Genomic DNA, 23,520 nt, shown 5'->3' on the forward strand with positions numbered 1-23,520 from the left:
AAATGCCAACAAGTAATATTAGCAAATTAGAGATAAAAGCTATAAGTTCTTCCTAAATGAAATATTTTACATGCATTATCCTTGAATTTTGAGGGAACTTTACAAATCATCCTTCTCAGATATAACGTGTCGACCTCACTGAAATATGTGGTTAACAAGTTCATTTTATTGTTTACTTCATGAAACTCCAAGCTTTATTATTAAGCTAAGATAAAAGAAGAAAAAAATGTAACAAAAAGATGATATTGGTAGGTAAAAAAATAGGTACTTCAACTGATTAAATACAGTTGAACTTTTGTATGTTGAACATCAATATCTCAAATACCATGGGTATTCTGAAGTGAGTTGGATGTCAAAACTACCTTTTATTCAATCACGTATTTTAACTTCAATATCTTGAATCCTTCAGTTGGTTAACTTAAAGTTTTTTTTCTTGGACTCCATCGAGTTTGTGATAACTAGGTTTGACTGTATTTATTCATAGACATGCAGCTAAATTATATAAATTAAAATTAATATGTCCATAATGATAATTAATCATTAAACAAAATGTTGGTCATAGTATTTCGTTTGTAAGAAACTTTTTCTACAAAAGTATCAGAGATACAAAAGATTTTACATTCGTTTTGCTAAAACGATTTTTGAGCAATCACTAGAGCACAATCTTTAGGTACATGTACTGGTCAAATAAATAAGCTTTTTGTCAGAGCATCATGTTATTGTAAATCATATTAACTGATAATTAGGTCAAAACATTAAAGCATTTGCTATCACAATATTGTATGGACAAAATAAATTATGTTTTGCATAACAATTATCTAATGCACTAAGAAAATAGAGGTAAACCAAGTCAATTTATAATTTTATGTTGATTGAGGAAAATCATCCTAAATTGGAGTCAGTGAAGTATGGCTGTACTATTAACATCTACTTTACATTCTTTCCTTATAAAGCACCTTGTGCAATGAACCATTTGTTCTCCAGTAACATAATAGGTATAAAATGCTGCGATTATGCAGATTAACATTAAAAAAAATTTGTAAACCATGAAATGATGGAAAAATGATTGTCACATTTAGATTGATCCATGTTAAGGGGAGTCGGGCAAATATGTCTTACAGTGAATTCTTTTATCAGGAAAAAAAATCCCTGTGTATGTATAGTGAAGTATAATGGACTATCCACTGTAGTCATTTTATATTGTCATTGACACAGAAATTACTCAAATAGACCCTCGGTCCAAAATCAATCTTGTTTGAAATGTCATCTTCATCATCAGCTGTCATTGACAATGCAAAATGATTGTCTTCTGTGTTTGAAAAAAAAACCAAGGTTGCATAGTGCAAATGATTAGCACTTTTTACTCCATCCAGTTAATTCGCAAGAAATGAGAACTTCAATCAGATTTTCTGAGTTCGATTCCCTGCTGGATTATAGATCTTGGTCACTGTTCATCACAAAATACTCAACATTAGTTTGAAAGTCAAAGATCTTTTGGAAGAGACTTAGAAGACCGTAAGACCTATAGCTGTATTGTTGTGGGCACTGGCATAATAAAAAGCATACAAGTTTTCTCTATACATTAATGCACATCTACTGTGTAGCTCAATCAATCATTAAAAAAAAAATTATGTAAATATTTTTTTTTTATCAAAAGGAATTAATGCAGTATATATATATATATATATATATATTTTTTTTTTTTGGGGGGGGGGGGGGCAACAGCCCTGCCAAAAATCACATACAGGTGAAAAAAAAAAAAAAAAAAAAAAAAAAAAAAAAAAATATATATATATATATATATATATATATATATATATATATATATATATATATATATATATATATATATATATAGATATATATACCAAAAGGCAACTTTGTATGAGTCACTGTAGCCACAAAATGCCAAAAAATAAAAACCTTCATCTCTAAACAAGTATCAAGGTTACACAAAATACTGCAACAAAAATAACATAAATTTCATATCAATGAAAAATTAAAGGACATTTACTCATTTTAAAATTGTTTCACTCACCCATTCATCGGTCTTCCACAAAACCAGCAGTAGTCCAAGTTAAATCCCTTAGCTATAGTATTTCTGGACTGGGAGTCCCCTACTTTGGAGGGGGAATGCTTAAAAGTCACACGGGGGGACCCCCCTATATGACTAGAAAAGCCATTTTTTTTCTTCACCTCACTCAGTGTCAGTTTTGAGTTTGCCATACTTTGTTATTGGTACTCATTTTGTATCACATTCCGAATTTTTTTTTTTTTACGCTACGCACACTTTTTCTTTTCTCTGAATTGAATCTTCATTAAGTTGTAAACTATTCATATTTGATATCATTTTTAATTTCTTAAGATTCCTAAAATGTTTTTATATCCATGCAAAGAATTGCAATCATTGTAACACAGAAAGCAAACAGAATACCAATTCCACATAATAGAAAGACTAGACTACCTGGCCAACCATTTTCTCCTCAATCTCTTGATCTTTATATCAATAAATAATTTTCAATATTGGTGAAATGAAGGCCCGATATGAAAACACTCACACAACTGGTATTCAAACACAGCTCAAGAATCTATCAATAATGACCTAAGTGTGGAAGTCTTGTCAATATCGTTAATTTCCCAGCCTCCGAATTCAGGTGAAATTGATTCAAGTTCTTCCATAATGTACTCAACGGTGTATTTGTGTAAATTACTTTGTTACATCAGTGGATGAACAGGGCTGGAAATCTTTATCACCAATTAGACATTAACCAACTGTCTCTTGCTCAAGAATGTGGGATTTCGTCCTGAAATTTTAGTGCCGAAGCCATTTGGGCTACAGTAATTTTTGCTTAATACACTGGTAAACTTTATGACTTTTCTTTCAAATTAGCTACGCACATTAAACCCAAACTCAAGGATATGCCAAAGATCTTCATCCCACTATGAATAGTTCCACGAACACATATAGAAAATTTTTTCCTTTGGTCTTTCTTGCTTGTTTTCTAATATCTGCAGTTCCACAATAACAGTACAGAATTATGACAAATGGAAATGGGATTCCATTATGATGAAATCACCTGGCTTATTAAATTCACTAAAACAGCATCCCACGCAAGTCATAATAAAAACGCCCTCTGTTTTGAAATTTAAAAAAATTAAGTTTTTAGGCTCACATCTTAATCACACTACCAGAATCATCTTGAAAATGGTCATAAATTAATGCCAATGTTGAACATGAAATAAAATTTGTAACATTTTTTTTTACAAAAAAATCTGCAGACTTAATCTCCTTCAGAATTGCTTTTAAGTGGCAATTATTCCATTAACTGAGAAACAGAACTTTTTTTAATATTACTGAACCGACAAAGATTTGATCTCCACTTTCCCATCTGCAATCTTACTTTACTGCACAAAATGGAACTTATAATGAAACACACAACATATTACCTTACCCAGACTAGAATCAATAAAGTGGACAGTGAAATCAGATATCCTTCCATATACTAAATTTCAAAGACTGTAACTTTATTTAGCACTGGGACTTTATGTCAGATTTACAAAGACAATGCATTAATTTTTCATCCAATTACTTCAAATGAAAATAATACCACCAACATATGACAAATAAATAAGTAACCAAGTTGATTAGCTGAACTTTATCAAAATAATTTTATATCTGGATTAATTGATATAAGTTTATTTATCTTTGTGGGTAATTTCTTGGAATAAATAAGTTGTCAGAATATTTTATAATAAAGTTCTACTCCACTCTAAAAAGCACTGTATAAACTCACCTCTAAGCCAGTTTGCTTATAAGTCAGTTGTATTTTTTAAAGCTATTTTGGAGAGATTTGTCACTGGCCCTCTTATAAGTCTGTACAACTTTTTGGCAGAATCAGTTAACAATTTAAGATCAATGCTTTTACGTGCATTTCAAATATTTTTGGAACTGATAACGATACTTAATCTTTCATTCTCAACAAATCAATTTCATATCAATAATATCTACTGTACATTATTTACCTGTGTTCAAATAATAATTTGGGATAGGATATTGACATTTATAACCTTTTATTCTCAACAAATTAAACAAGTACCCTTTTTATTTTGTCCATATTTTTTCTTTTAGAGAGATATATCACTTGTCTATATATTTTGCTGTCCAGAAAAATACCAATGTTTCTAGGACTTGCCTAGAAATTGGACAGAGTTTAGGATTAAAATATAACTCCTAAATATTGGACTTATAGGTGAGTATAAACGGTAAAGCATTATTTCAAGCAATAGTCCAACTAACTAGCTATGAAAAAGTACCACCCAGTGTAAAAGGATAAGCAGCTTATAGTAATACAACTTGACCAGCTGCCAAATTATATAAAATGAGTGGGACAAATATCAGCCAAAATTAGAAAAATTATCCAGAACTTATTGTCAAAAGTACAATGACTACCTCCTCTCTTTTTGTTTTTAAATAAACATACTGCACAGAGAAGACCAATCGTAGGCCAGCAGGGAACAATGGAGCTCCTGCAAAAATAATGCGCCATCGAGCAGTAACATTTTCCATGTACAGAAATCTATAGCCTCCTAGTGAGTTACAATCTTTATCTTGCCAATTCATCCAATTCCTTCATCAATAATTAAAAACAAAACAAGGAAACATGACTCTCGTGAAGTTCACCAGTCTTCCACTCTCATCCATTGTAGCAAGTTTCAATGGTCCTGTGCGTACCATCAAACATTTTCCACTTTTTACTACTCAGTAACAGATCTTTTTCCCACTGCAAATTAACACTAACCTATGCCTCAGTGGGAGAAAACCGTTATCCATGCATTCACTTTTGGTAAAACTTGTCTATTTTTCTCTCCATAAAATTCAATGTTTGTAAGTTTTGAATTCAGTAATTCTTCTAGAGTAATATAACAATTAATTATGGATAAATGTATGCATATCTTGAGATTAATTAGATAATACATTGCGAATGGTACCTCGTCTGTCTAGACCATAACGGTCAGATTACTGGCAGAAATGTACAGCTTTCAGTAATTGAAATGCTTAACATGCAAAATATACTTTGGTTTTACAGATCACTATGACAACTGATCAGACAGCCTCTTTTGAAATTCTAAATTTATCAAAATGGTGATGTTTTTTTAATTTCAACAAGTGATCAATGATCAATATCATTTACATAAAATCATGGCAATTTAGAAGAAAAAAATAAAATAAAAACCACCACAAATCAACCTAAGTCTACTTTGTCAAGATACGAAATTTTGAAAGTATTAAGACAATGAAGGAAAAAAAACCCAAAAATTTGAAATAAAATTAAAGCCAAAGAAAACATTGGTGGTGTCAATCACAAATCCTTTTATATGTTCCTGTCACCTGATGTCTGCAAATCAATGAAACACTGATGGAAACTGATAGATTACACAGATTACCTTTATTCAGAACGTATCAAGGACTTGCTCCAGCCATAATCTGGTATTGTACGCAAGAATAATAATGAGGAAACCCCAATCATTTTATTCCTCTGATAAATTGAGAAGTGTATTGATGTGGCAGTGTTATCAATTGTATGAGGAAAAACGGTCTCTTTTTGCCTGTAAAAACTCCATCACCTTTGGTTAATTATAGCCAAAAGCTCAAAACCTAAATTGGAAAACCTGATAATTGAATCCGGACTCTAAATAGCCATCACTATGGAGTTAATTCAATCAACATATGAATGTTAATGAAGACAGCTAAATGTCAAAAAATTCTTTTATATGAACTTTTTGTTCGAAATTTACATGTACCTGTTTCTTTACAAAATGATTTTACATGATGAAGTCATTTCAGTGAAGTTAAAACTGACCTTGAATTTGGTATTTGTTCATAAAACTCCATTTACAATCTTTACCCTTGATGATCTTATTTTCCCACTCTTAATCTTAGGAAAATAAATTGCATACACACTGTACTTCTTCAACCACAAAATGAAAACCCCAAAACCAACTGTGAAAATTTGACTTGGTGAAAATAAATGAATTTACAGTAATTGGTTTTATCTTTGCAAATACAGGGTTCCAAAGCTCACATCTTACAACAAAAAAAAAGGGGGGGGGGGGGTAAGAAAGAACTCATGGATAGCAAAATGGACTTTTCAGGGGGTCTGGCTAAATGTGTTAAAACAACTTTCTTATTAACTACTATCAAATAAATTAAACAATATCTGTAGGTACACAAGCCTTATACATTTCATCCACCTATTCACACATATATTGTCCAACTCCCCTGTAATGCTTGATTCTTACTATCTCCCCATCTCTGTGATCAATCTGGCTGGTTTTCCCCTCATTGACAATATCTAAAGCAATACAGCATGTCCAGATTTGCGTCTATGAATTATGCATGACTGCCAGCTAGACAGGAAATTATTCTCATATATGTGGATATTAAATCTTTCTTAGCTAACAGAAGTGCATTTTATACAGAGATGGATATAATTGCGTTTAGCCATTAGGACAAGCTACTTTTAATTGTAATTTAGATCTTAATTGTACTGATGAAAATATAGATAAAAATTGTATGACAAGTATTCCAAGCTCACATAGCTACTTAAACTATTAACTGTCAGACTTTGTTTCTAATGTCATTATAAAAAAGTACAATTCATATTAGTAAACAACTAGGTACAGCCTTTTCTGTTTCAGAATCTATATACAAAAAAATAAAGATTTAGGGGTTCTCTGAAGGGACACCCTAAATATAAAAAAGATCTTCCAGGACTCAAATTCTGATTTGAATGAGTAATCTTTCCTCAATACTTTCTAAAATGAACCAAAATTACTGTAACTGAAAAGTTCTGAATATTATCTTTTCACACAAGTGGCTTCCGACAAAAAAAAATGTCCTTTTGATGCAAAAAAATTCTAAAATGTCCAAATTAACCTTTCATTCTCCATCGCTTAAAAAAAAGCTAAAATTTTATCTTTGCTCAATTAAGAAGACAACACCCTGATTCACGATCTGCAGGCAGGCACATCTTACAAGCAGACAATATCCTGGTGAAACAATTAAATCGTTAGACAACAGCTTCAAGTCATAAATCTCAGCTAAAATTGTCTTTAAATTGAAACCTACAGCTAAATAAAGCCTCTCATGTACATCCCATATTGATCTTCAGCATCTTATGGGGAAGATAGCATTCATTTTTGTCATATCCTACAGTCAAATGACAGATGCAAGTCATGCGAAATAAATGTCTACATCCTCTGAACTGACAAAAGACAAATAATAATGAGGTATCTACTTCCTATTCCATCACCACTGATCGGTCAAAGACAGGGAGATGTCATTTGTAGTCTGTAGTCTACTTTGTTACTTTAGGAATATCCTGTTAGACAATGTCTTCAACTCAGTTAACCATCCACTAAGTGTAGTACTATAACAATACTACAGTACTAGTATGATATGTGTCTCCAATAACACACACAGCTTTAAATTTCTATACTTTAATGATGATCAGTCTTTGAAAAGTTACCTTTGACCTTTTGGTGACAAAAAATTTTACTAACTGGAAATCATGACCTTGACCCATGACCTTTGATCTTACCTTGTTTCTTTCTCAGATGGAGTCTCACAGCTGCTGGCCACACTGCTATCCTCGGATTCGAGTGAGTTGAAGCTCTTACAGTTTGCCTCTCTAAGTTTTCTCTCCTCCCACTGAGCCCGGCCCTCATCTGCTGCCCTACGCTTCAATTCCTCTATACGCTTCTTCTCTTGCTCGATCACATGACCACCTATTTTAGGAAACACATTACCAGTGTTGTAGACATATATCATTCTTTTTTTTACTGGAGTCAATTTATCAAATTCACAGTTAAAAAAGCAATTAATAGGAGGCATGGGCAAGAAATATGTACATGCATATAGTAAAGAAGATTTATTTAACAACTTACAGGAAAAAAAGATATAAGCAATCATATTCATTAACATTCAGGTTATTTTAAGAAAACTGCTTTAGATTTCATGCTATCAAAGGAGCTATTTCAGAAAATCATTTCACAGACAGTGCGTAAAAATTAACAACACACATGCTCTATACAGTGAATTAAATGAAGAATTTAGTTAATTATCAGTATGTAATTAATAGATAAGTTTCATTTGATTAGTATACCCACTACAGAAGTCTGTCAGAGATTTGTTATTAAGTGGATAGACAAAAAGATTTTGATATCATAAATGTGAAGAAACTTAGAGACTTTTCAACAATAGTCTACTTGAAAATATCAGTAGAATTCATTAGCTTACACATATATCTGCATGAGTAAAGAACTTTTTTCAGTTTTTTTCATCATCAATAAAGGTGTTACTTAAAGTGCACCCCACCACATTTAAGTTTTGTCCATGCAAAGGGAGATGACTCCGATAAGTCTCAACAACATGTATTGAGTGCATAACTTTTGCAAGTGTAATGGAATTTTTAAAAGGAAAGAAATTATCCCCACAACAGGTATATACTAATAATGAAATGGTCGTGCAGATATACAGCAAAGCTTAGTAAGTGAAGTTTCAATGGACAACTGAAACAGTGTTTTGATATATTACCATGAAAATAAGTCCTGTCTTTGTTAAAATCAAAAGCTGCATGTTATGTGAGCCAAAATATTAAAGAGAAAAGGTACATGAACATAATCAACACCAAATGTTAGACCTAGTTATACAAACTGCAAATTCCTACACTATAATATAGAATTGTTGTGGATATGAATTTGGAATTAGATTTTTTTTTTAAATTTGGATATTTTTCAAAAGTATCTCATGGAGTCCACAACATTCTAACCACACTGAATTCAAACATAAACGAGTATGGGAACAACTGATCAAAATAATTATGGATTCAAAAAGTAATTTCTATCTCAAAAAACTAAATAGCGGGTTCCCATACTCATTTCAGCTGGAATTAATCAAAATCTCTATACACCAAAAACAGTGCCAATGACCACCTGTACACTGAATTATAAAAAAACATTTTTCACTCAAATGCAAATAATTAGGTCAATATATAAATTAGACTAAAATTTCTCATTACTTTTCAATATTTTTAGCAATACATTTTTCCCCCATTTCCTCTTTCATCTATAATATTTTTTTACTTGGCCTATTTATGCCCCGAGCTATCGGGGATACAATGAATTCAGTGTACAGAAGAGACCACTACTTGCCTTGAAGCTCGAGGAACAGTGAGTGGTTACGCTCGATCTCCAACATGGTGGCTGATTTCTTGCGCTCACCTTTCTCTGAGGATGCTATCCAGGTCATTGTTGGACTTGATGTGGGGAGGGGGACTGAACCCTCCTTATCTCCCTGACCTTGTATGGGTTCATTGTAACTGTCTCTGGATGAGTGCTTTCCCTCCTGCAAGTATTACTTCTTCATAAAGAAAATCCATAGTTAAGAGTGTTGAACACTCTTAAATGTAATTTATCCAAATATATAAATATAATTCATTCATATACTCTTCAGCAATTATGGGCATGAAGTATGTAGAACTGATGTGCTTTGAGCACTTATAGGTTCTCATTTCATGAAATATAATAAAAAACTGAATTACAGGAAATATTAAATTACAGTATGCGAGTTTAAAAAATATGTTGTCAACACTGTGTTCCTGTGCTTTGATACCTGTAATTCTGCTAGAAATGAGTCTCTATTGTCATCACTAACAGGAATAGCCAGCATTTTGGAAATTTCTTGAATTTTCTTCACCAAATGTGATAATTCTACTTTTTCCTGAAAACAAGACTCCGATTTCTAATGCTAGGACTAATTCATCAAGCAAGCAGACTGCTCACCCAAAAATAACTAAAAAAAAAACATGCACAAAAAACTGATTTCCTACACAACTAAATAGTAAAACAGATCAAATCAAATTGGAGAGTTGAACTAGAAATTAATTTTTCTTGATATTGATATAGAAATGGATGGCAGAACATTTCAGAGAAGAGGAAAAAAAAATCTGTTAACAGTTTTGCTTTAGCAGCTGAAAATAAAATAAGACAGAATACAAATTAAAACACAGAGGGATAATGAACTAAATTGACCAATCAGTGCCCACCTTCCGGAACTCTTCCACCAATTGCTGCCTTTTTTGCTCCATGGATTGCATGTCTTTTCTGACTCCAGTCAACATTTCCTTTTGTTGGCCATCTATTTCCACTAAACGATCCTTAAAATTACAACACTAATGTTACATTGCTATTAAACAAAATGACATGCTAATGAAGCAGTAATTGGTCCGGATAATTAATGGTATTTTTTCTAAAATAAAGTCAAGGTTGAATAACACCACCATAGTAATTTCCTCTAGTGTCTTCTCCACTGCTGGCTTACCTCCCTTGACCTGTATTTCTCCAGTAAATCTTGCTGCTCTTTCATCAGTTTTCTCTGTATTTGCTCCTTTTCTTCTTCGTATTTTGCCTCAGACTGTAAAGTGTATAAATAAATTTAATTTGAATGATTTATTGAAAGAAAAAACAAAAATATATTTACTATACAGATAGAATATAGATATACTGCAATAATTTTTGAAAAAAAAAATCTCAAGAGAATTGAAAGTTATACCAATAACAAATTTTAATATTCATTCGAGTTTTTGATAATGTTATACATAAAAGCATATGGGAAAAAACATATATATATACTGCATATAGGGAAATTTTTGCCCCTGTTTTACATGTATTTTTGCCCATTTTGTTCCCTTCATCAGTAGCACTACAATAATTAAAGGCTATCATGACATCATTTGCAAATCATGTCACCTCATGTAGTCTAAGAGTAGATATGGATTTGACATGTAATGTCATAGTGTCTACATGTACACATTTTTTTGTGATAAACTATATTTTCCTTTGCTTTTCACTTAAAAATAGCATTAGTACTTATACCTGACCACCAACATGTGGCATGTGGCTTAATTTTGCTATTATGTATGCGTCAAAATTGAATTTGAATTAGTTTCGCTTAGCATTCACATGGAGTTAATGCGAAGCAATTTGATGCACAGTAAATTAATTTGACTTAAACTAAAATGCATTAAATTCTCCATGTGAACACAGTTCAAATTTAATTCACAGTAACTTATGTTTTATTTAAATTAAGCTTTCCTTGTGAACAGAGCATAAAAAAGGCTAAGTTAATGGAACTGATATGGGGCAAAAATTAATTGCCATGGGGTGAGAATTAACTCTATATACATGCAGTAAAAGATTTTGACCTCAAGTTGTTTGAATTCTAGATCATCAAAAATCTTCTGTCTATGCTCTATGCTGTCTGTCTGCTGTTGATGCTTCTCCAGTAGTTCCTCTTCCTCGTCCTTGGAGCATGCCTCCAGCCTCTGCTCCGTTTCCTGTTGCTCCTCCTCCAGCTTTTGTATTAACTCTTTCTGTTTCTCCATTTGCTGCAGTTCCTGGCAAAATCCACAAAATTAAAAATTTCAAACAACTCTCTACATATTGTACCCTACTCGAAATTTCATGTTTACATAATTCTTCTCTAGTGTCATTAAAATTTTTTTGATCATATTTGACTTTAAACTTCAGACAAAAATCATTTCCGTAGAGATGATCACATTTTAAATAGCCAAAGGTCGTGCAAAACTAAATTTTAGATACGTCATCTTTTAAACAGCACATTATTAATGAAGTATTCTTATCAACACAAACAAAAGAATATAAAGCAGCATAGAATCATCAGACAATTATATAATTATGCTTGAAAACAAAGGCAGGATATCAAAAAGTTTTCCACTCATGTATGCAGTTTACAATGGCTCTCGAGTTTAGGAAAGTTCTAAATGAACTAAAGGAAGATGATTAGCATCAAAGCCAATTTACTGCTCATATGTTGCTTGCTTCTCTGTATTTATACAGACTGAAATTCATTCCCCATCACAGCATATGCAGTTTGTACATGCCTAGATCATACTTATTAACTTGCAGTTATACTTCCTTCCACTATACAGAGGAGGTTCCTTGTTAAATCATTATGAACTGAGGAGCTTAATTCAGAACAAGGAAAATATATATGCTAACATGCAACAAAAGGTTTAATAGACTACTAAATGGGAACTCACTCTACACATTACAGGTATTGGAAATTTTTTTTCTTCAAAATTTTAGATAGGATTTTCAACATCACAACTATGTAATTATACCAGTATGACGTCAATACCTTGTTAGCTGTTCATTACAAGGGACATGCAACATTCCTTTCTATTCTGTATAATATATTATCTACCCACTGAGTAGACTTCAAATTGAGAGTCACTTTTAGAAATATATTCAGGTCAGGAGTAATACAAGAAAGTTTAATCATTGAAACAGGGAAAACTATTTTGTAAACAAGATATATATATCAAATCTACCAAAGACAAACAACTGTTAATTAATAACAGTTAGTTCTTTTTTCTTTAGATACAATTCCATATTCCACACATTCCTGAATAATATACATTATAAAGGTATCACTCCTATTTCAGGATATAGTCACTTCAGCATGCTTTCATATTAAACTCTTCAGATATGTCAATGACATGTCATACCAACCAATCAGCATTCTGATCACAAACCACAGACTGTGACATAACAGTACAAGTCCATAGAAGTGGGCGTGCTAAGATCCTACTGTTTTAATGCTAATTCTTAGACAATACTAGACACTTTAAATACGCACCCAAAACCTGGCCTAGAAAGAATTAGAAAGATAGTAAGCAAAGTCTACTAATGGTTGCTGATGAAAGCAAAATTTAAAAAAATATAATAAAATGAATAAGAAGATGAAGAAAAAACATTGCAATAAAGTCCAGATATACAGTGGCAAAACTTAAGATTTAGGCAAAGCAAAATTTTGCATTTTCTTTTTTGTCCTTTCTTTGAGCGGGCAGGATTTTTTTCCCCATTTAAGCTGTGTTTGCAATAGAATCTAAAAAAATTCCACTCAACGACAGCAAAATCTTACTTTACGTAATCTGCTGGAAGTTCTAATTCGCTGCTGAATATCATAAATTTACATTTGTTAACCACATTGAATTTATCATGATTAAACTTTTACAGCAATATCATCAATGACTGAAATTAATATTATTACACTGTATTAGGTCTGCAATAATACCCATTATAAAAGATACACCTCTGATCTAGTGCAGATAATAAGTTTGTTTGTTCTAAGGTATGTACTGATAGTTAATCTAATGTCTGTGTGATATTAATATCCTATAGAAGCAATTTTCAATTATAGCCCAATAAGAGAACCCTCTACAGGGCCCCTCTGGAGTTCCCCTCTTTCTCTACCTTTTGCCTCTCCCTAGCGGCCCTCTCCACCACTTCTCGGTGCCGCTCCTTTAGAACATTGATCCGCTCCTGGTCTCTCTGCAGTTCCTCCATCTCTGTCTCCTTCTCTCCATCCAACAGAGCTTTCTCCATTTCCAGCTGTCAAAGAATAATGTGCTAAATAAATGAACATTTCAATTTCAATTCATATAATACATGTGAAAATAGGACCTAAAGGCTGTCCTGAATGACTCTCACTGAAGCAATATATGTCAAGGTCAGATACAACCTCGCTTGGACAGAACATCCGTAAGTTGAACAAATCGGTTTGTACATCACTTGTAATGTACTGACAATCATCCTAAAGGCTAATTAAAATTTGACATAAAACACAATAGTGGGAAATTTTAGAATAGATACCTTAAAGTTATTATATACTAGGGCTAGTAAGATCAGGTATCATGTGATAATACACAGATACAATAATTCCAATGATGCATACAACAGTCAAACCTCATCTTGAACTCGAAGGAGCCAAGAAAACTGAGAAATATCACAGATTCGAGATATTGAGGTTTGACTGTACAGTGATACTGACTGATACGTACTACATTATGTTTTTTAAGTTCAAATTTTCAGACTCAAATTAAATCAAATCATTTTTTAGTTCATTAGATTTGAAGTCTAGAAGACAAGATATATACATGGGATTATAAGTAAATTCAAAACTTTTATAAATTCCTAGTATTTGATTGAATCGTAATAATTTTCATAAATGATTATATGTTCAGTTGTGGACCATTTGCACTGATAAAGTCAGATATATATCACAGTACATTGTATCATGTACACTTACGCACTAGAATGTCCCCCTAACCCTATTTTATACCTCTCGGATGGCTTCATTCTCCAGTTTTTCGATTTCTTCTATCTGTTGCTTGAGGAAGGTGATTTTAGATACCAGTTCCACTTTGTCCTTCTTCATACGATCCAGCTGCTGGTAAGATTCCGAATCCTGAAGAAAAGACAGAATGCGCATTAGGAAGAATTCTGCCATCTCTCTACTATTACAGTGGCTGTCTCTGCTAATCATACTAAACTATGAAGAACTTGACTTTAGGATATAGACCTATCAATAATGTGGGGGCACCTGTCTGAGACAAGACAACTGATCTTTGATAGAGTATCGCAAAGATGTGTAGATTCTTATAGACTACACTAGATCTCCCCAACCCAGAACACCCCCCACCCCCATCTGGATTTTGGATATACTGCACATTTATAGCCATAATTATTTTCACAAAAGAAAGGAAAAGCATGTTGGAGTCCACCAGAAATATGCTCAAAAGTAACATTACCTTTCTCCAAGAAAAGAGGAATGTTACAAAGGAAGGAATACAGCATAATGTTTATAAAACGAGTCTACGGCTTGACAACCATGTAAAATTGATGTCTTTATCTGTAGTGTTGATTCCGAATCAGTGAGAATTTTACAGGTTTCACCTCTGATTCTGTCCACAGACTATAATTATCACCACTCACCTTGACTCTTTATCACTTTACCTGTCCTAACATACAGCATGTCATGATAAACCCCCTATCCCATCTTATAGGTGTCATTCCATAACTAATGGAATTTACAAACGTAATTTTTTTTAGCTCTACAATTCTGATAACTTGGTTGTATCTCCAAATGGCACACCTGTAAAATTCTTACAGGTGTATTTTTAAAGCTGACTTCAGGTTCAGTTTATTGAGTGAATCTTGTTGAAGAAAAGTAAATCTATTAGACCTAGATATTCAACACCTCAGGAAATTTGTCATTCATTTGTGTTCCCACCCACACTTTTGCATGGTATTAAAAGACACTGAAAAATTGATCACATTGTTAGGCATTATAATTGCCCTCCAGTTATGAAGAAAGAAACTGAAACCAAAAAAGAGAAGATAAATGAAAATGGTGTAAATGTATACCTATACATGGCACCTGAGGTCAGTCAGGAATAATCACCTGAATCTATAAATCTCTTACCTGAACCAGTCTGCTACCTGAGACAGGGTGGACCCTTAGATAAATACCTGTAATCACTGACTTAGATTGTCTATGCAGATATAATCCAAATATAGTCTAGCTTATAAATATAAATCAGTCACCAACTAGGGAATTATAATGCTCACAATATGCTTGACAATAGAACTACAATGTATAATATATCCAGGACTGCAATTTCTTCATATGACTTAGGACTGTAATTAAAATAAAATTTGATAACACAGGAAATATTACCATGAGAAGATGATGGCCCGGTAGGACAACGGACACTTAAATTCTCATTTTGTGACAAAAAATATGAAATTAATGTATAACACCTCAATGGGTAATGAAACTACAAGGAAATACATTTTTCCTAAAAAAGCATAGATCGTTTACCAAAAAAATAAGTAATTGTAACTGGAAAGCGATTTATTTCCTCAAATATTGTACTTCAATGAACTGATTTATGATTTTTTTCCAGTATGACACTATTATTCCATAATCAAAAGCAAAATCTCAGTTATATACCTGCATGTTGTATATATCCATGAACACAGACCTAGGCTTGTTACATAACAAATGATCACCTCCTCAACATAGTCCCAATCCTTATAGCTATCAGTTCATCAGAATTTTAAACGGATATTTAAAAAAATCTCAAAATGATAGCGGATCCTTCAAAACGCCTTTGTAGTTTAAATGTTCTCCATAGAAGGCTAAAAATCAGCTATCAGCCCTTCCATCTAAGAGTAAATAAACTTCGCATGTTTTCACAGTCATCTATTGTTGTGTTTATGGTAGCTTTCCAAAAATTCAAAGCACTTATAAAACCACCAAAATCCACAAGGACTATAACATCCTCCTACTTTTTTCTGCCTCCTAGTTGGTAAAAACGAATGACTTTACGATTCTTTCAAAATATGACACAAGTTTTTTCCTGTACATGTTATGATAATGAAGAGAACTCCAGGTCAGAAAATTTACAAACAAGCTACTTATTATTCCGAGAAAGAAGAATGACATTCCACAGTAGGTATTTAAACGGACTTATCATTTAAGTTTAATGTGACACAGAAAAAAAACTTGCCAGTGCAAGGTCGTCAATCTTCTACAGGTGTGTTGTTCTGTCTCCAATATCTTACATGTCTCTGGCAACCGTGTATATTTTCAAAAAGCTAGGTCTGACACATAGATATAATGCAACTATTTGTCATCTTTCTACAATTTTCTACGAAAAACCTTAATTTGAGACATACTTTTGATAAGTCCCAAATAAGAGTTATTCCCCTTGCATTAACAACTTACCCTGTGGTGTCCTGAGCTCCTTCGACTAGATGAATCTCCTGACCTTCGATGACCTCTCACTGACCCTTTGACCTCTCCCTCACTGCTGTTTGACACCAGACTTTCCACATCATCTGACTTTCTCCCTCCTCCAGAACCTGAGGAATTCCTTGATCTTGGTAATCCATTCACAACTGAACTATCACCATCAAAAAAAGATTGCAATTTCATTCCATGTTTCAATTCCACTTTAAAATTCGGGAAAGGCTTCGGTGACCTAGCTGGTATATTTTCATAAATTCCTTTTTTCTGATCCAACACAATGGTACTAGTATCACTGCTGGAATCTGATGACTTTCCCGATAGACCATTCTGAGGTAATGAAAATGCATCACTTTTATTTGAGTCTTTAGCATTGTAAAATCCATTTTCAACTTTTCTCCTTTGTGATTCCAGCCAGCTGACATGTATAGAATCTTGTTCTTCTTTACTCTTTGACACAGCAGTGGGACTTTTACTCTCAATGTCAATATTCACAACCTTGACACTTCCTTCCTCTCTTCGGACCTGATATGAATTTGTGTTTTCGTTACCCTTCTCTCCAGAATCCTCAACATGCATCAGTTTACGTGTGAGTTTTGGACTCCTGCTCCCCATTGCAGGACGGAAACTTGGTGTGGGAGGATCATCTGGGCTCAAGTTGTCTTTGTCCTTGACCTCACTGGATGACCCAGGACCATTTCTGCGAACTTGAAACTCCTGTAATTGTCCTGGTCGACGTTTGATTGTACCTGTGTCCTCTGAATTGCTTGCAGATTCTTCCTCAGAATTGGAAGAGTTGGAACTTGCTCTTTGCATCTGGAAGCCAAATTCTTTGTGTGTGTTGCTGGGAGATGAAATCATGGTTAATGATCCATTGGTTTTTATTTTTGTCATGGAACTTCTAAATTCAGACTTTTCTTTTCTATCCAATGAATGAACTTCAATACTAAAATCCTGAAAACTCGGTAAATGATTTGGTCTATGTGTAGGTGATGCCAAACTCTCATTGTTAAATTCATCGTCTTTTAGTTTAAATGATAAATTGACACCTGTTTTTCCACTTTTACTTTCACTTTCTGTTTTATAGGCAGGTTTGCCAGACACTTCTGAGAGATGTTCCAAAGGTTTTTTTGCACTTTGGGTATTCTTTCCATGAAGTGAAGGAACATCTCCATTCACCAATTTTGGAGGTTCTATAATCATATCAGCACTATCATAATCTGAGTCTTTCCTCTCTCGAGTATACCTTGGACTTTCTATGGACTGTCTAGGACTTTCCTTTGACTCTCTGGGACTTTCATCTTTAAAGTTGACAGTTTTTGGAGTACTTGTAATCTGTCCTTTCACAGACCTTGAATGATGTCCTTCTGTTTTTATGATAGGACTCACTATCTTGTTCCGTGTTGGTGTTTTGGAGGGTGTGACATCCTGGTATGAAATCAGTGGACTCTCACACTTTGTGGAGTCAGAAACAAATCTTTGAGGCAGATCATATTGTTCCGCCCTTTCAACTGGAAAACCATCAAAAACATAGGAATCCCCAGATTTTGGAGTCTTTGGAGATGATTTGGGTTTTGTGTGAACAGGAGGAGCTTCCTTTTGATGGGGAGAACCAGAAAACTTTGGAATATTATTGTCCAGAAATTGTTGCACTTTGGGAGTAATTTTTGTATCTGCAGTAATTGTGGTCTGTTGTTTGACTGTTGTCTTTACTTTAAGATGAACCTCTGAAATCTGTTTGTCGTATTCTGCACACATACTAAGAATCTCCTCCAGTCTCTGTTTCTCTTGCCTTTCTACCTGTTGTTCTTTCTTACGTTCGGCCACAATTTCACGATGTTTTATTGACAAATCCTGCTGGCTGGCAGTCAGTTCATTAAAATCAAAGTCCATTCCTTCAAACGTATTTCTCTTACTTGAGGAGTTACTGCTTCCAGCACTATCATAAGCTGTTGCAAGCAGATCTCCATTCATTATACTCTCTGCAAGTTTCTCAGCATCAGTCTCTAAAGAAACTTTGGAGTTGAACACTTTGGGGGACAATACAGTTATAATGGGTTTCTTTTGTTCTGTGGAATTCTGGGAAGAGAGTGTCACAAAACTCGTTCTAGGTGAGGATTTCCCCGAATCAGAGTTCCAGCTGAGAGTGCCTCCCCCTGCACTACTTACACTGGTCAGCGAGCTAGAGCTAGAACTCCCTGTGCTTGTCACTCTTTCTGTTGTTTGCATTGTTTGCACATTTCCAGCTTTCATGAGAATGTCTGCAGACACACGAGTGGTAGCAGTTTCTTTGGTGAATAGTTTTTCCCCTGCATATGGATAACTTGATTTTGGCACATACTGTTTACCTTCTAGTGGTGAGGGCACATGTCCTCTATTCATTTCCACTGGAGACAGTGGTTCCATATGACCTACATGGTTATGTTCAGAGATCACTTGTCCATAAGATCTGTAAGTTCCATCTGGGGAGAAACTTTTGTTCACAGGAGATTTTGCTGTGGGTGAGGTCTTGCCTCTTGAGATCATCTCAAATTTGCACACTTTGTTCAAGAATTCCTCATCCTCCTGCTGATTGCTGTACGATCCTTGTGGAGACCTTGACGATGATCCTTTGCGACTTTTGTCAGATCCCGATGAGGACCGCTTTTGGACAGTATTCCCAGCATCTGATATCATTTTGAGGTACTCAGGATTTTCCTCCAATTCTACAAAGCATAAATTATTGAAATAAGTTCAAGTTCAGAAATTACAATGACAATACAAACTTCTAAAAACCTCCTACATGAAATCGGAGTGCATGAAAATAAAATTCCTCCCCAGTGGTATGATAATTTTAAATGTTCACCTCCCCGTTTCCGTAGTAATTAGGTAAGGAATGTGTGAAGGAGACACATGCAAAATAGGAGAAGATTAATGACACTTCTAGGACTTAATCTAAAACTACGAGACCAGAAAATTTACTCTGTAAGGCCACAGTTCATACATATATCCTCGGTACCCTTTACTCCAAAGTTCCGAAATCAAATACTCTTGACTTATCACCCATTAACGTACAATGCCTGTAAATGTGCTCTTTCCTCAATTACCTCCATTTAGACCAAATAACTCACTCACTCATAAATAGAAGAACTAAAATATCACATTGCTTAAATTTCCATGCTGGAAAAGACCAAAATCCAATTTTTTCTTCAAATAGAAAAAATAATGTTCTCACCATGATTACACAATTGATCCAACAAATAACATCAGTCTGAAAAATGAGTCCCCGGGATTGATAATGCCGTTTTTCAAAGATTACAAATTGATTTCCTCCTCAGCCAAATGCGTCAATGAATTAAAGACAAGTAGCCTTCAATGAATTGCCACCATGTAACCTGTGGACATAAATTGGTCATTTGGGTCACATTACCTGTTCTGATTGACAGGTAAAATAATTAGGAACTGTCAGGTGAATTGACTTACTGCACACCTGGGTTTCAATCACGGCCACAAAATCCCTGTCAGATTTACAACTCTATTTCTTACCCTGACAACTATTGCATAGTGCTTGTACTAAACATCTACAGGTCTACAAGGTGTTTGGGCCCCAACACACATTGCTAAATAAAAGACACGTCAATCAGCTGATTCAGATATACACTAGTAATTCCATTAGATCTGGACTATGTGACAAGGGAGACAACTTTATGTCCTACTATTTTCTTTGATCTTTCCCAGGTTTCAAAGCTGTGTGAATACTTTTCAAACAAAGAAATGTATGTGGAGGATAGTACCTTCATGCCAGAATGTTTAAAGTCAATCACTCAATTTTATTCCTGAATAAGTCATATTCTATTTATATACTTAAAAAAAAACGTATTAATGATCGATTCACAAGTAAGGATGAACAAATTGCCATTTTTATTAATTTGGAATATATTAAGAACCAAATTATAAAAGCCTTAAGATTTTTGTATGACTATACAACTACCCATTGGGTTAATATCCTGCTTTGAACAAAAACTATTCACACAGTGACTCACATTAAACATTTTATTTAAGTTTAATGTAATTTATGACAGCTAGCCAACATTCAGTTTTTAAAATTTCATTTTAAAGAAAGTGACAATGAGGTAAAAAAAAAAAAAGCCCACATTATTAGGTTGAAAGAAGATCAAAAATAGCTCATTATCCAAATATTTTTGGTCCATTAACACTTACAAATTAAATTTCTGATGAACAGAAGTCATATTAATTTCCAAAAATAAATTGAAGAAAAAATTGAAGTATTCTGTATTTCTTATTACATTTCGTGTAAAAAGTTAAAAATGCATCAATTAAATTAGTAACAGTTTCTATACGTCTAAAATTCTGAAATATATTGATAGAAAACTGATTGGACATTCATTACCTATATAGTATATAGTCTGAATATACATGTGTATCACTAAGGGAGTTAACAATTATACTATTGAGTTCATGATTGATGTATCATATGAAACTAAATAAACCTATGTAAAGTGAAAAGTTTATAAATTTACAAATTCTAGAATGACTATTTTTTGCATAATTATAATATAGGACCCTGTAAAATCATTCATATTACATGTTCAAAACCAAGAAAATCAAAAACAAAAATATGAATAAAATATAATCTGCAAAGAACTAATCAATTTTTTTAACTATGCATGATTTTCCAAGAGAATTATATTAATTAGCAAATCTGTTTAATGTCTTGGTCTTTGAAGTGTGTCTTGTTGTAATGTTCAAACAAGACATTAGCGTAATGACAAGTCTTATGTATGTGTTCAATGCTACGTTACATTGTTTTTAATTTTCTTCACAAGTAAACACCAGGAAATGCTTTGATACACTGAGTAAATTAATTCAAAGATAAAAAACCTAAACACAGCTAACAATTAAACATTGGGGTGATAATGTTTCATGAAATGTACATCTCCAAACTCAAATTCTTTTACAGAAAACAGCCATTGACCACTATATTAAGTACATCATAATCTCTCTCTCTCTCTACATATATATATATACATGTATATATATATATATAAAACTTTTAATTATACCTCTAAGAAGTCAATTCTTCATAGTTTTTCACATTTCATTTCATATAATTGTCATGATATCTTTTAAAAGTAGAATATTAAAATAATTAAGAACTAAATTTTTACAACGCCAACAATTAATTGAGTCAGAATATAATTACTATATACTGCAAGTTTTCATTCAACAAGTTCAAACCTTCTTCCTATTTTGCAGGGGGAGAGGTTTAATATAAAGGAACTTTTACTTTCAGATTTGAGTGGAATTTGGTTACGTAGAACCACCAAAAAAGAATGTTCCACTATGCACCTTTACCTTACTTGGTACAGGAAGTATGACAAATAATGCCAGGCTCATGTGAAACCTCCCCCCAAGACTGGGTTTCAGCACTTTGTTTTGGCAATAAAAAGTGACTTTAAATGTCATCAAAGAGGATATTGTGCTTAAGTAACAAAAGACTACAGTAATTATCTGCTAGGCTTGTGTAAAATATGATAGCGATGGATCCAGAAGTCACCGATAGTGTCAACTTGGGGCGGGGATTTACTGAGGAAACAGGACCACAATCACTATCCCACACACAGGTACATACGCAGAACTGTTGCTCTCTGTTTGACTGTGACTTGCAAAATTTCTCTAGCAGAAAGAATCTACATACTCATCCTAAATATTGAAATTTTGTTATATAAAAATTAAGAATTTTATCTCGTATCTCCTAAAATTTATAGTCATTAATATGACATTAAATAAATTTATGTTGACATTCTTTCCACATCAATGAATACTCAGTGTATATGACAAAAGAAATATGGACATTGCAACTGAATAGCTTTATTAAATAGGGCACCCTAATTTTTTCTTTTTAAATCCATTTGAAATAAAAAAAAAAATATCTAGTCTGAAATGTGATAAAACAAAGATAGAAGCCTTACCTCCTGGCATGTCTATAGTGTTGTACAAATTTACAACAAAGCTAACAGCTTAAAGAAGTCCACACAAGAGCGGGTCTCTTGTTATCGAGCAAAAAAATCGGGTTTTAAGTGAAACTTGATCAAAAGCAAAAAAATTCGCATGTCAGGTACAAACTTTTCAGTCCAAGTGTAGATCTTAACTCACAATTCACACCTGCTTGTGAAAGCCATATATTTCAGATTGCAAAGAAAGGTCTGAAAAAATTCAAATGACTGAGAAACTTGGATTCAACAATTTCCGGTATCTGGATAGTGTTTGCTAAACAAACAATCTTTTATCCCTTTCTAAAAAGGAAAAAAAATCCATCCATTTAAATTCAGCATAAGAACTTTTCAGAAAAATCCTTTGGAAATATGGTATATCTAAAACTTGTGCTGTCGCCAATAAAATTTACATCAATAAACATGAATGTCAAAATCTTCATGGAAAAAAAATTAAACCATGTGATGCAGTGATAAAGAAATTCATTTAAATGAATCAAATTCAAAATGAATTATCATTTATTTGTCGGGTAAATACATAAACATTTAAAACGTGTTATCATTTCTAAATTTAACTGCTGAGAAGAAATTCAAATAATTCACTTACCTAATACTTCAATACAACTTGAGCCAAAATCTTGTTTGCTTAAATCTAAAATGTGGGCAATTCATTAGATAGGTAAAGAACTTAAAAATGTTCTCTTTGACATGTATATGGTTTAGAGAAATTTCGAATTGATAAAGGGGGGTCCAAATTCCAAAACCCGGCCTGCATGCTGCCAGCTAACTTACCCAGACAGATATACTGTCCTCTTTTTGCAGTTTAAATTTCTCTCCCAAATTGTGCCA

At 33.3% G+C, this 23,520-nt stretch overlaps 1 protein-coding gene across 9 annotated transcripts in view; it reads right to left on the bottom strand.

Moving 5' to 3' along the window:
• The window catches only part of LOC133179165 (zinc finger CCCH domain-containing protein 13-like), a 59,660-nt gene that overhangs the window by 11,048 nt on the left and 25,092 nt on the right, over positions 1 to 23,520 (bottom strand). For 5 of the 9 annotated variants that reach the window (XM_061313938.1, XM_061313942.1, XM_061313943.1 and 2 more), the window contains 10 exons: positions 16,658 to 19,383; positions 14,207 to 14,332; positions 13,339 to 13,476; positions 13,007 to 13,039; positions 11,265 to 11,456; positions 10,382 to 10,474; positions 10,107 to 10,217; positions 9,674 to 9,781; positions 9,214 to 9,406; positions 7,602 to 7,788 (listed from right to left, as the gene is read on the bottom strand). In XM_061313938.1, the coding sequence (XP_061169922.1) occupies positions 7,602 to 7,788; positions 9,214 to 9,406; positions 9,674 to 9,781; positions 10,107 to 10,217; positions 10,382 to 10,474; positions 11,265 to 11,456; positions 13,007 to 13,039; positions 13,339 to 13,476; positions 14,207 to 14,332; positions 16,658 to 19,383 (3,907 nt within the window). Of the gene's footprint in view, positions 1 to 7,601; positions 7,789 to 9,213; positions 9,407 to 9,673; positions 9,782 to 10,106; positions 10,218 to 10,381; positions 10,475 to 11,264; positions 11,457 to 12,721; positions 12,734 to 13,006; positions 13,040 to 13,338; positions 13,477 to 14,206; positions 14,333 to 16,657; positions 19,384 to 23,520 lie in introns of all 9 variants that reach the window. The other 4 variants (XM_061313941.1, XM_061313939.1, XM_061313946.1 and 1 more) reach the window with 4 other exon arrangements.

Source organism: Saccostrea echinata, unplaced genomic scaffold (assembly GCF_033153115.1).
Source record: "Saccostrea echinata isolate AGI-Se365-2 ecotype Australia unplaced genomic scaffold, CSIRO_AGI_Sech_v1 ptg000004l, whole genome shotgun sequence".
NCBI lineage: Eukaryota > Metazoa > Mollusca > Bivalvia > Ostreida > Ostreidae > Saccostrea > Saccostrea echinata.